This window comes from Jaculus jaculus, chromosome 6 (genome assembly GCF_020740685.1).
Source record: "Jaculus jaculus isolate mJacJac1 chromosome 6, mJacJac1.mat.Y.cur, whole genome shotgun sequence".
Lineage (NCBI taxonomy): Eukaryota > Metazoa > Chordata > Mammalia > Rodentia > Dipodidae > Jaculus > Jaculus jaculus.
The window spans coordinates 158,286,004-158,299,490 of NC_059107.1; the positions used below are offsets into that span (position 1 = coordinate 158,286,004).

Below are 13,487 nucleotides of genomic sequence, written 5' to 3' on the forward strand. Positions count from 1 at the left end.
ATGTAGACGTGGCTGCTGTCTTCCTTATGCTATAGCATGAGGGTAGCCTTAAGCTCCTAATTCTCTTGTTTCCTCCTCCGGTGTGCTGGGTATCACCATGCCTGGCTCTTTTATTTGTTGTTTTGTTGTGTGCTACCACACTTGGCAAGTATAAGTCATTCGTGTGTGTGTGTACATTTTTTTTTTTTTTTTAATTTGAGAAAGGGGGAGAGAGAGAAAAAATGGGCTTGCCAGGGCCTGTAGCCACTGCAGGACTCCAGGTGCATGCACCCCCTTGTGCATCTGGCTTACATGGGTCCTGGAAAGTTGAACCGGGATCCTTTGGCTTTGCAGGTAAATGCCTTAACCACTAAGCCATCTCTCCAGCTCCCAAGTTCTTTATTTTAGTAATAATTGTAGCTAATTCTTGTAATAATGTTTACTGGTCTAAGTGTTTTATTAACTTAATTCTCCTGCCAACTTTATGAAATGAGTGCTGCTATTTCTGTTTTACAGATGAGGAAACTGAGGTTCAGAATTTAGTAGCTCTTCCTCTGCTACTCAGTAATTTGCTAAAGCTGTGATTCCAACCCCCACAGTCTGCCAGAGAGTCTGTACTCTTTTATTTTTTTTTTTAATTAATTTATTTATTTGAGAGCAACAGACACAGAGAGAAAAAGAGAGAGAGAATGGGCGCGCCAGGGCTTCCAGCCTCTGCAAACAAACTCCAGACGCGTGCGCCCCCTTGTGCATCTGGCGAATGTGGGACCTGGGGAACCGAGCCTCGAACCGGGGTCCTTAGGCTTCACAGGCAAGCGCTTAACCACTAAGCCATCTCTCCAGCCCATTATTTTTTTTTCTTTTCATAGTGGGGAGGAATGAAGCCTAGGCCCTCACGCATGCTAAGCAAGTACTGTACCACTGAGCTACATAAATCCCTAGCCCCAGAGTCCACACTCTTTAACCACAAAACAGTGTATAAACTTGGGCCACATACTACTAATCTGGGAAGGTTTTGTTGTTGTTTTAGTGTGTCTGTCTATCTGTCTCTCTCTCTCTTTATGTGTGTGTGTGTGTGTGTGTGTGTGTGTGTGTGTGTGTGTGTGTCTATCCCCCTCCCCCAGGTAGAGTCTTACTCTAGTTCAGGCTGACCTGGAATTCACTGTGTATTCTCAGGGTATCCTTGAACTCATGGCACTCCTCCTACCTCTGCCTCCCAAGAGCTGGGATTCAAGGTGTGCACCACCAAGCCACGGGTACTCTCGTTATATTTATCATAAGAAGAAATCCAACTGAGCTTGAGAGCAGGGTGGTTTTTGTTTCTCTTTTTGGTAGTGCTCAGTATTGCACCCAAGATTTGGTTCATGCTACAGTTAACATTCTACACAGCTACGTTCCCAGCCTTGAGAAAAATTTTACTATAAAAAAATTTAGAAAGTGCTATGCTGTTCTTTTTCTGAAGTAAAATATGTGTGTTGAGTTGCACAGATCTACAGATCAGTAGGTTTTGACAAAGGCAAACACCATAATAATGCACGCGTTTAGTCACAGTATAAAACATTTTCAAGGTAGGCATGGTAGCACACAACCATAATTCCAGCCAGGACTTGGGAGGCAGACGCAGAAGGATCAGAAGTTCAAAGTCATCCTCAGCTACACAGTAATTTTTAGGATAGCCTGAGTTATATGAAATGTTTCAAAGAAGAAAAATGTTTTAGTATTTTTTCATTGCTCCAAAAATTCTCCTCATGCACTCCTGAGACCCCAGTGAATCCCCACTTCCATAGCACCCACTTCTCTGTATTCTGGATCATTTTGCCTATTGATGATGTGCTTTAGGTTGGGTTTGTTTTGCTGAACATGTACAGATTTAGAATTTTTTTTTAATTTTATTTATTTATTTGAGAGAGAGAGAGGAAGAATTGGAGTGCCAGGGCCTCCAGCCACTGCTAACAAACTCCAGACACATGCACCTCATTATGCATCTGGCTTACATGGGTCCTTGAGAGTTAAACTGGGATCCTCTGGCTTTACAGGCAAACACCTTAACTGCTAAGCCATCTCTCTAGCCCTGGATTATTTTTATTTGGTCATTTCACTTTGTCAGAGAGGCCCATTTTTACATTATGAAGGAAGCATTATTTTCTCTTTCTCCTTGTTCTTTGTATGGTAAGAGATCCATTCATCAATTACCTCTTTGTATACAATAAAACTACCTAAATCTGGGCTTGATGGCACACACCTTTAATCCCAGCACTCAGGAGGTAGGAGGATTGCCATGAGTTCGAGGCCACCCTGAGACTACATAGTGAATTCCAGGTCAGCCTGAGCTAGAGTGAGACCCTACCTTGAAAAACCAAACATATAAAATAAAATAAAACTACCTAATATTAAACAGTTATTGGCCCAGGCATGGTGACACATGCCTCTAATTAGCACTCAAGAGGCCAAGAAAGGAGGATTGCCATAGTTTGAGGACACCCTGAAACTACTTAGTGAATTTCAAGTTAGCCTGGGCTACAGTGAGACCCTACGGGGGGGGGGGGGGGGGGGAAGTTCTTGGAAAATCAGACCACATTATAACCCCAGCCTAGTTTGAGGAAATAATTAAAATACATACCTAGATTTCAATAAAAATATGCATCTTTCCATCCAATTCCAGTCTCTATTATACATTCCTCTGGATTTTCTGCTTGACTGACAGAAATGAAGAACATTCTTCGTGTTTTCTGGACAGGCCCAATCCTAAATCTCCTAGAACAACTTCCCTTCTTGGCTGCAGAATTTCATGTTGATGGTGAGGCTGCTGTTGGCAGAATGTAGCTTATGCCGGCTAGTCTCTTGATTGTTTCAATAAGCTCGTTAGAATAGCCTCTCTGTCCTTAATTGATTCTGCATGATAAATGCTGACTTTAATCCTTAGTAATTCACAGTTGACTCAGAGCCAGAATACCATGCAGATAAGTTATATCAAAACAAAGTAGGCTACATTGACTATAATGGTTGGTTCTGTGATCAAAGGCCACTGCAACTGCCAAGCTGACTTCTAGAGTTTAAGGTTCATTGCTTCAGTGCCCTTTGGCTTTTCCTCTGGTTCAAATGAAATGATATCTTTTACTGGATAAGGGTAAGTTTTCTGTTGTGATGGAGTTATTTTATTACTTTATGACACTGAGATTTTTGGAAACTTGGAAGCACTTAGCTAATGATCACAGAGACAATGTTGATGATTACTAGACCTAGGAAAATACAACCAGTGTTTTATTTTTTTTTAATATTTTATTTACTGGAGAAGGCAGGGGGCTAGGTAGAATGGACACACCAGAGCCTCTAGCCACTGCAAACGAAGTCTAGACACATGTGCCACCTTGTGCATCTGGCTTACATGGGTCCTGGTGAATCATACCTGGGTCCTTAGGCTTTATGGGCAAACAACTTAACCACTAAGCCATCTCTCAAGCTCCCCCCCTTTTTTTTAAATGAGAGAAAGACCTGGCACGCCAAGGTCTGCAGTCATTGTAATTGAACTCCAGACACATACACCAACAACCTTAACCACTGAGCTATGTCTTCAGCCCTCTTTTTCTTTTTCTTTTTGTTGTTTTATTTTATTTATTTATTTTTTTCAAGGTAGGGTCTCATTCTAGCTCAGGCTGACCTGGAATTCACTGTGTAGTCTCAGGGTGGCCTTAAACTCATGGTGATCCTCCCACCTCTGGCTCCCAAGTGCTGAGATTAAAGGCGTGTGCCACCATGCCCGGCTTTTTTTTTTTTTTTTAATGTGTGAGAGAGAGATTGCGAGTATAGGCATATCAGAGCCCCTTGCCCCTACACACTAATTCCAGACCCATGTGTCCCTTTGTGCATCTGGCTCCACATGGGAACCAGGGAGTTGAACCCAGGCCATCAGGCTTTATAAGCAATTGCTTTTAACTGCTGAGCCATCTCCCTAGTCCCCTGACATTTTCATTACAAAATAATTAAAACTTTATACATAGATTGTAGCTGTGAAAGAACACAAAGCAAATGTTGGGAAAATAAAAAGATGAAAAAGGAAAGGTCAGATGACTCACCAGTTATAATCAGCCTGAGATTTTTGAAAGAGTCTTTACTACTTGGGTAAATTAGGAAATTTCCAGTGTTGGGTAACAGTGGCAGACTTAACATGAATAGTTTTAAGCATATCAAGCTGTCTCCTTTAGCTGTGGTACAAAGTTCAATACTCTGCCCATGAGCTCTAAAGGACTCTGTCTGAGCTAGCTCAGTCTTAAGAAGAAGGAAAAAAAAAAAAAGTGGGTATGACCTCTTTCCCAGACTACATTGTCATTGATTTGCCTGATTCCAACTAGCCTCTAAGGCCCTAAGTTATCTAGCTCTTATTTATTACCAATTTCATCAGTAAAAGTGAAAAGGGTTTCTATTGCACATGTTGAAAACATTAAATAAAAACATTTTATTAATAGGATGCAAACTATAGGACTTTCTGAAATTTGTTTCACACAAGGAACTAAAGCCAATCAATTCCAAAATACTCATAAAGATAAGTTACAGGCTGGAGAGATGCTTCATTGGCTAAGGCATTTGCCTACAAAGCCTAATGACCTGAGTTTTTTTCCCCAGTCCACACATAAAGCCCACATGCACATTGGTGCATGCATCTGGAGTTTGCAGAGGTTGGAAGCCCTGCAGTTCTCATTCTCTCTCTCTCCTCTCTTCTCTTCACCCTCCACTCTTCTCTCTCTATCTCTTTTCTCTCTGCTTACAAATAAATAAAAATATTTTTTTTTAAAAATCTGGCTCTGGGGCTGGAGATATGGCTTAATTGTTAAGGCACTTGCCTGCGAAGCCTAAGGGCCCAGGTTCAATTCTCCAGGTCCATGTAAACCAGATGCACATGGTGGCGCATGCATCTGGAGTTCCTTGCAGTGGCTACAAGCCCTAGCACATCCATTCTCTCTCTGTCCCCCTCTCTATGTCTCAAGTAAAAATAAAAAAAGTATTTAAAAAAAAATCTGGCTCTGTCTGTCTGATCACTTGGGAACTTCAAGCTGTGGGTGAGGTTTTCCCTCAGCTGGGCCCCTAGCCCTTACTCTCCACATGGGTTCTTTACCCCTTTCAGCTCCCCGCATAGCAGGAGCTCCTTGAACTTTTTCTTTTTTTTTTTTAAATTTTTTATTTATTTATTTGAGAGCGACAGACACAGAGAGAAAGACAGATAGAGGGAGAGAGAGAGAATGGGCACGCCAGGGCTTCCAGCCTCTGCAAATGAACTCCAGACACGTGCGCCCCCTTGTGCATCTGTCTAACGTGGGACCTGGGGAACCGAGCCTTGAACCGGGGTCCTTAGGCTTCACAGGCAAGCGGTTAACCGCTAAGCCATCTCTCCAGCCCTTGAACTTTTTCTTTCCATGCTTTTTCCCCCAGGCCCTCCATGTGGGATCTCTAGCCACATGAGTGCCTTTCCATGGCCCTACTTCCCTCAATAAATATAAGAATTTAATTTAAAAAAAAATTAAAAATCTGGGCCAGGGCTGGAGAGATGGCTGAGCAGTTAAAGTGCTTGCTTGTAAAGCCAAAAGATCCAGGTTCTGTTCTCCAGGACCCACGTAAGCCAGATACACAAAGTAGCACATGTGTTCGGAGTTCATTGGCAGTGGCTAGAGGCCCTGATGCGGTCATCTTCTCTTCCTCCCTCTCTCTCTCCCTCTCTCCCTCCTCTCTCTCTCTAATAAACAAATATTTTTTAAAAAGAAGATATGAGGGCCAGGCGTGCTGGTGCACACCTTTAATCCCAGCACTCGGGAGACAGAGGTAGGAGGATCGCTGTGAGTTCGAGGCCATCCTGAGAATACAGAGTAAATTCCAGGTCAGCCTGGGCTAGAGTGAAACCCTACTTCAAAAAAAAAAGTGTGATTCAGAGCTGGAGAGATAGCTCAAAGGTTTCACTTGCCTGCAAAGCCTTACGACCTGGGATCAATTCCCCAGTACCCACATAAAGTCACATGCACAGAGATGCATCTGGAGTTCATTTGCAGCAGCTAGAGTTCCTGGCACACCCATTCTCTCTGTCTATCTCACTTCTGTATCTGTCTGTCTGCCTCCCTCCATCCATCCCTCCCCTCCCCTCTCCTTGCAAATAAGTAAGTTTTTTAAAGTGTCATTCAGCCAGGCTTGGTGGCATACACCTTTAATCCCACACTTGGGAGGGAGGCTGAGGTAGGAGGATCACTGAGTTTGAGGCCAGCCTGGGACTACAGAGTGCCAGGTCAGCCTGGGCTAGAGACCCTACTTCAACCTCCCTGCCCCCAAATTTAAATTTTAAAAAATTGCTGGGTATGGTGTCATAAGCCTTTAATCCCAATACTCTGGGAGGCAGAGTTAAGAGTTCAAGGTCACCCCGAGACCCTGAGTGAATTCAGGTCAGCCTGAGCTAGGTTGGGGGGCGGGGGGGGGGGACAAACAAGAACAAAAGTCTGTTATAAAAGTGTTTCTGTATATTTATTTTTGTTTGTAACTTTTTTCCCACATAGTACTACTTCAGAGTTATATTTCCATAGGAGACTAGCTACCACAGAAAAAAATTCAGTAGCACCATAGAGTTATTGTATAGATTAAGTAAATTGATGCATTTAAATTGGGCGTGTCTTTAATTAAATTGGTGCATGTCTTTAATCCCAGCACTTGGGAGACAGGTAGGATTGCCGTGAGTTCAAGGCCACCCTGAGAATGCATAGTGAATTCCAGGACAGCCTGAGCTAGAGTGAGACTCTACTTTAAAGAAAAATAAATGCATTTAAATAAGAGTGGTTACATACATATAGCAAGCATTCAGTAAATACTAGATATTGTTTCACTATTGTCAAGTGAAGGCTGAGTGGATACAACTTGGGTAAGCAATTTTTTTTTAGTGAGTTTCTTGCTTTGGAACTAACTTTGAGAGTTACACAGTTTCAGCTTCATAAAGATTCAGTTACTTATCAATATACAACTTTAATAACCCTTTCTTAATAATGGGACTTTGTGTATTTGGTTGATAGATTGCTGTGCTTTGAGATGGGTTTAAGGGAATCTGAAACCTTTGAGGTTTTATATCAAAAGTTTGTATCCATAGCTTTCAAAAGATTTGCTAAGGTTGGTCCTCATGATTCATCAGGTTTAATTTTCATGGCAGCCCCAGCAGATGGATAATATTGGTAAGGCTTTTAGTGGATGCAAAGATGGCCCTCAAGGAGGCCAGCCTGGGACTGTGTGTGCCTGGTCATTATAAATACAAGGAGCAGTGCAAGTTCAGAGAGCAAAGGAAAAGTCTCACTAGAAAGACAGGTTATTAAGAAAGCTGCCAGCCTTGGATGAAGTTTTCCAGGACTGTGAGGAGCCTAGTTGGAGGAGAGGAATTGGAACTCCAGAGACTTGTCGCTGGTTAGAATTATCAGACTTGGAAATTTGTCACTGACTAGAGCTGTTGACTTGAAGCTGCAGACTTTGGTGTTTACCCTGGTTATTTTAAATCTTGTATTGGTTGAATATATCTTTGCTATAGCCCCCCACCAAAAAAAAAAGACAGATTATGCCACAGGAATTCAGAAGAGGAAATTCATTATAGATCTTGAAATTTTGGAAATTTTTTTGTCATTAAACTACTATGTTAAAACTACAGGTCTTTTAATAATAGATATTTAACAAATGTCCATTCTATTCCAGTTACCATTCTGTACCTTAATACAAGGCTGAACAGATAAAAATTTTATGTCCATGAAGCTTACATTTTTTTGGGAAGTCATACATAAATAATGTAACCACTGCCAGGCGTGGTAGCACAGGCCTTTCATCCCAGCACTCTTGAGGCAGAGGTAGTATAGCAATGAGTTCAAGGCCACCCTGAGACTACATAGTGAATTCCAGGTCAGCCTGGGCTAGAGCGAGACCCTACCTCAAAAAAATAAAATAATTCTGTGACTTTTTATATATGGAAATTTCTGGGAAACTAACTGTATGCTTAACAGTGTCTTCCATGTTCAATGATATGATTGGAAGAAAAAGAGTAAGTCACAAATTTTGATGAGATCCTACTGAGCCATGATCTCTATTTTCAGGTGTGATCACATTTAACTAAAATTTCTTCCAAATTATACAGTAAAATTAAAGCCTCAGTTATTTTAATTCCTGGTGTGCTGTGAGGAGATTTGCAATAAACTGAAGATACAAGCATGGGCATCTCCGTCTGTTAAGCTGCCTTAAGTACTTGGGCACTGGAGACATGTAAACAATGACTTTTTCTCCCACTTCTAGGGGAGGTGACACCAGGACTATCTCAGGTGGAGTACGCACTCCGCAGACACAAACTAATGGCTCTGGTCCACAAGGAAACACAAGAGCAGAGTGGGACTGACCACACAGTGATTGTGCTCTCCAGCCCAACGTACTACATGAGCAACGACATCCCCTACGTCTTCCACCAGGACAACAATTTCCTGTACCTGTGTGGATTCCAAGAGCCTGATAGCATTCTGGTCCTTCAAAGCCTCTCTGGAAAGCAGTTACCATCTCACAAGGCCATGCTTTTTGTGCCTCGGCGAGACCCCAGTCGAGAGCTGTGGGACGGCCCTCGGTCTGGCACAGATGGAGCAGTAGCTCTCACTGGAGTTGATGAAGCCTACACTCTGGAAGAATTTAAGCGCCTCATTCCAAAACTGAAAGGTAACTTAACTTACTAGTTTTTAATTTTATAAAATAACCATCCTAGTAGCATTCCTTTGAGCACCATGGAGGAAGCCATGTCCTTTCTAGAAAGTAGAACTGTTATCAGGGGTGATGGCACATGCATGTAATCCCAGCACTTGGGAGTTAAAGAGAGTGCAGGATTAGGAGTTAAAGGTAATTCTTGGTCTACATGAGACCCTGTGCCCCCCCACAAAAAAAAAAACCAGAACAGTGCTGTATCTATTTACTAACTCTTTCTTCCTGTCTCTTTCTTCAACAAATGTTTTTTTTTTTTTTTCCTTTATTGTAATTTTTTATGGTAGTAGGAATGGAACACAGATTCTTTTTTTATTTTGGTTTTACAAGGTAGGGTCTTCCTCTAGCCCAGGCTGGCCTGGAGTTAGTCTTAGAGTAGTCTCGAACTCATGGTGATCCTCCTACCTCTGCCTCGCAAGTGATGGGATTAAAAGTGCACCACCACACCTGGCAAAAAATCAGGCTCTTTTCTTATGCATTATAGGCAAGTACTCTCCCACAGAGCTACATCTTTTGTTTTTTGGCGGGTTTTGTTGCTACTTGTTTTGGGGGAGAGGGTCTGTAGCCGAGGATGGTCTTAAACTTCTATAATCAAGCACCTTTAACTGCTGAGCCATCTCCCTAGCCCCGACCTTGAACTTCTGATCCTCCTGCCTCTACCTCCCAATGCTGGGGTTGTAGATGTGTGTCGCCACACCCAGTTCATGTGTTCCTGGGGTTTTCATGCCATGGTCCATACTTGCCTGGAACCCTTGCTCCTCTCAAGTGCTAGAATTATAGATAGGCGTGTGCTGCCACACTGGCACACGTTCAAAGTAACAAGCATGTATGATCTACTCTTCCAGGAGTACTCATCATGCTAAGTGTGCTGGTGCCTGTCTGTAATCCCAGGACTTTGGAGGTGTTCTTGTTATTTTCTTATTGCTGTGACTAGTACCTGACCAAGTCAACTGAAGGAAGGGTTTGTTTCAGCTCACAGCTTCATGGGATACAGTCCCTCATGGCAAGAGCATGAAGCAGCAGGTCACATTGCATCTGTAGTTAGGAAGCAGAGAGTGATGAGTGCTGGTGTTCAGCCAGCTCTCTCCTTTTTATTAAATCCAGGACTCGAGCCCATGGAATGGTGTTGCCATTGTTAGGGTTGGTCCTCCTGCTGCAGCCTAATTGGGAAAATCTCTCACTTGAGATTCATATACACAGTTGAGTTCTTACCTCACACAAAGTTGACTTTCTCTGTATTTATGCTGGTGAAATTTTGATCACTTAGAATATTTTGAGAGGCTAGAGAAATGGCTTAGCACTTAAGGTGTTTGCCTGCAAAGACAAACGACCCTGGTTCTATTCCCCAGTACTCACATGAGCCAGATGCATAAGGGGGCCGCATGCATCTGAAGTTTTTTTGCAGTGGCCACAGGCCCTGGCATGCCCATCCTCTGTCTCTCTGCTTGCAAATGAATAAAATTTTTTAAAACAAGAATATTTTGAGATTCCTGTTCTGAAACTTTCTTCAGACCCTACATCATATTATAGACACTATAAACCATCTTTGTGATTCTTTAAATACTTTTAATTTTTTCAGAGAGAGACAGAGAAAGAATGAGAGTGCCAGGGCCTCTTGCCACTGCAGATGAAGTCCCAGACACGGTGCTACTTTGTGCATCTGGCTTTATATGGGTACTAGGGAAGTGAGCCCAGGCCTCAGGCTTTGCAAGCAAGCGCCTTTACCTGCTAAACCATCTCTAATGCCCCCCAAAAAACACTTTTTAATCATATGAAGTGTAGAAACAGTCCTTCCAACTTAGGATGCCTTCATAGCCTACGATAAAAGAGAAGTAGCTACAAAGAGAAAGGTCCATGTTATTAGCTCTAGTGTTGCTATAGCAATGAATAACTGCTCCAGAGAGAACTTTTATCTGCCAGTACTCAGACCATTTCATGAAGGTATGGGATACTTTGACCATAAGGTCATTAGTTGAGCACTTTTTTCTGTTCTTTTTTTGTTAAAATAATTCAGTAGTGCTTCTCTGTGTCAATAGTAGTCGAGAACAATTTTTGTAATTTTTCTTTAAAAGTTAAATACAGGGGCTGGAGAGATGGTTTAGCAGTTAAGCACTTGCCTGTGAAACCTAAGGACCCCGATTCGAGGCTCGGTTCCCCAGGTCCCACGTTAGCCAGATGTACAAGGGGGCGCACGCATCTGGAGTTCGTTTGCAGTGGCTGGAAGCCCTGGCTCACCCATTCACTCTCTGTCACTCTTAAATAAATAAATAAAAAATGAACAAAAAATATTTTTTAAAAAAGTTAAATACAGGGATGGAGGAATGGCTTAACTGATAAGGCATTTGCCTGCCAAGCCAAAGGACCCAGGTTCTATTCCCCAGGACCCACAGTAGCCAGATGCACAAGGGGGCCCATGCAACAGGAATTTGTGGCTGGGAGCCTTGGTGTGCCTATTCATTCTCATTCTCTCTCTCTTTCTCTGTGTCTGTAGCTCTCAAATAAAGCAAAAAATTTTTTAATAAAAATATTTTTTAAAATAAAAGTGAAATACAAAACCAAAACTTAACATTTTAGCCCATGTATTATCTTTATAAAGAACACTGACATTCTATGATTGTAAACTCTGTATGGGCCAGGTGTGTAGCACACACCTTTAATCCCAGCACTCAGGAGGCTGAGGTAGGAAGATCACTGTGAGTTCGAGGCCGGCCTGGAACTAGAGCAAGTTTCAGGTCAGCCTCAACCTAGGCTACAGTGAAACCCTACCTCAGAAAATAAAAATTAAGAGGAAAACTCTGCATACAGTACCAAAATATCTTGCCATTTTCAGAGAATGTCATTTCCAGTGACTTATGTCAAACCTATCAGTTGCTTGAGTCCTGAGAAAGTGTTAGTAAACCCTTTAGTATTTCACACACCAAGTCTCAGAGTTTTGTCTTGCTCTACTCACATACAGTGGGTGTTCTTATTAGGTTTTGCTTGTTTATGTTCCAGTTTTATTTTGGTTTGGAAGGGCTTTGTTTTCTTCTGTTTGCAATGCTAAAGCAGAGACCCAGGCCTTAGGCTAGGCTAGTATTTCCCATCCTTGGGTTAGTGGGTTTTGTTTTGTCACTACTGGCACAGTTATCTCTCTCACACACAAACATACACACACGCACTCACACACACACACTCACACACACACACACGGGTATAAAATGAGTTGTTCTGACCATCCCCATTAGCCTGGCTGACCAGGGAGCCCCATATTGTCATTTTTAAGTGTGTATATGTATGTATGTATGTATGTATGTATGTGTGTGTGTGTGTGTGTGTATGTATGTATGTATTTATTTATTTATTTATTTATTTATTTATTTATTTATTTATTTATTTCATATGAGAGGGAGAGAATGGGCAAGCCAGGACCTCTCACTGCAAACAAATTCCAGTTATAGGTGCCACTTTGTGCATCTATCTCTACATGGGTCCTGGGGAAATCAAACCTGGGCTTTCAGGCTGTAAAGCCAGTGCCTTTAACTACTGAGCCATCTCTCCAGCCCCTGTCCTTATATTTTTGAGATAGGGTCTCATGTAACTCTGGCTGGCCTGAAACATTTGATCATCCTGTCTCTACCACCCAAGTACTCTGATTATACATTATACACATGTACCACCACACCTGCCTTGATGTATATTTTGTTGTTTGATTTTTGGATTTCTGTTTGTTTGTTTTGGAGGTAGGGTCTCAATCTAGCCCGCACTGACCTGGCACTCACTCTGTAATTCCAGACTGGCCTTGAACTCATGGCATCCCTCTCACCTCTGCATGCACTACCACTCCCAACACCCTGATGTTAATTTTCTTTTGTATTACTGCTTGGTGCTGGGGAATAAATCCAGAGCACATTCTACCACTGAAGTACACCCCTGTGTTAGTTTTAAACTTATTTTTTGACTTCCCATTCTAAGCTGAGACGAGCATGGTTTGGTATGACTGGATGAAGCCTTCTCACGCACAGCTTCACTCTGACTACATGCAGCATCTGACTGAGGCCAAAGCCAGGAGCAAGAACAAGGTTCGCAGTGTCCAGCAGCTAATACAGCGTCTCCGGCTGATCAAGTCTCCTGCAGAAATTGAGAGAATGCAGATTGCTGGGAAGCTAACATCACAGGTATGGTTGCTATTGAGAACAATTTTTTGCTTAATTAAAAAAAATTCATGGGCTGGAGGGATGGCTTAGCAGTTCACGTGTTTGCCTGCAAAGCCAAAGGACCCAGGTTTGATTCCCCAGGACCCATGTTAGCCAGGTGCACAAGGGGGCACAAGCGTCTGGAGTTCTTTTGCAGTGGCTGGAGGCCCTGGTGCACCCAATTCCTCTTTCTGTACCTCTCTTTGCTTCTCTTTCTCTGTCAAATAAATAATATTTTTTAAAAGATCACAAGCTTTTAGTATTCAGTAAGTCGCTTAAGGTCATACAATCAGTATAGCCATCTCATAGGTGAATGTATAATTTGTTTTTCCCTCAGTATTTTTAGGGAACATACAGAAGCCAGGCATGGTAGTGCACACCTTTAATCCCAGCACTCAGGAAGCAGAGGTAGGAGGATGAGTGAGGTTGAAACGACCCTGAGACTACATAGTGAATTCCAGGTCAGCCTGAACTAGAGTGAGACCTTACATGGGGGGAAAAAAGAAAAAAAAAAAACTTACTCAATATCTTGACAGGCAAAGTAACTCTTCTCTCTTAGGTGATAATTGATTGGTAAGTCTTTTACTTGTCAGTTGTTTC

General features: G+C 42.3%; 1 protein-coding gene across 3 annotated transcripts in view; it reads left to right on the top strand.

The window, feature by feature from the left end:
* The window catches only part of Xpnpep3 (X-prolyl aminopeptidase 3), a 54,701-nt gene that overhangs the window by 14,180 nt on the left and 27,034 nt on the right, over positions 1-13,487 (top strand). For all 3 annotated transcript variants that reach the window (XM_004650336.2, XM_045153546.1, XM_045153545.1), the window contains 2 exons: positions 8,269-8,676; positions 12,667-12,869. In XM_004650336.2, coding sequence (XP_004650393.2) covers positions 8,269-8,676; positions 12,667-12,869 — 611 coding nt within the window. The remainder of the gene's footprint in view (positions 1-8,268; positions 8,677-12,666; positions 12,870-13,487) is intronic.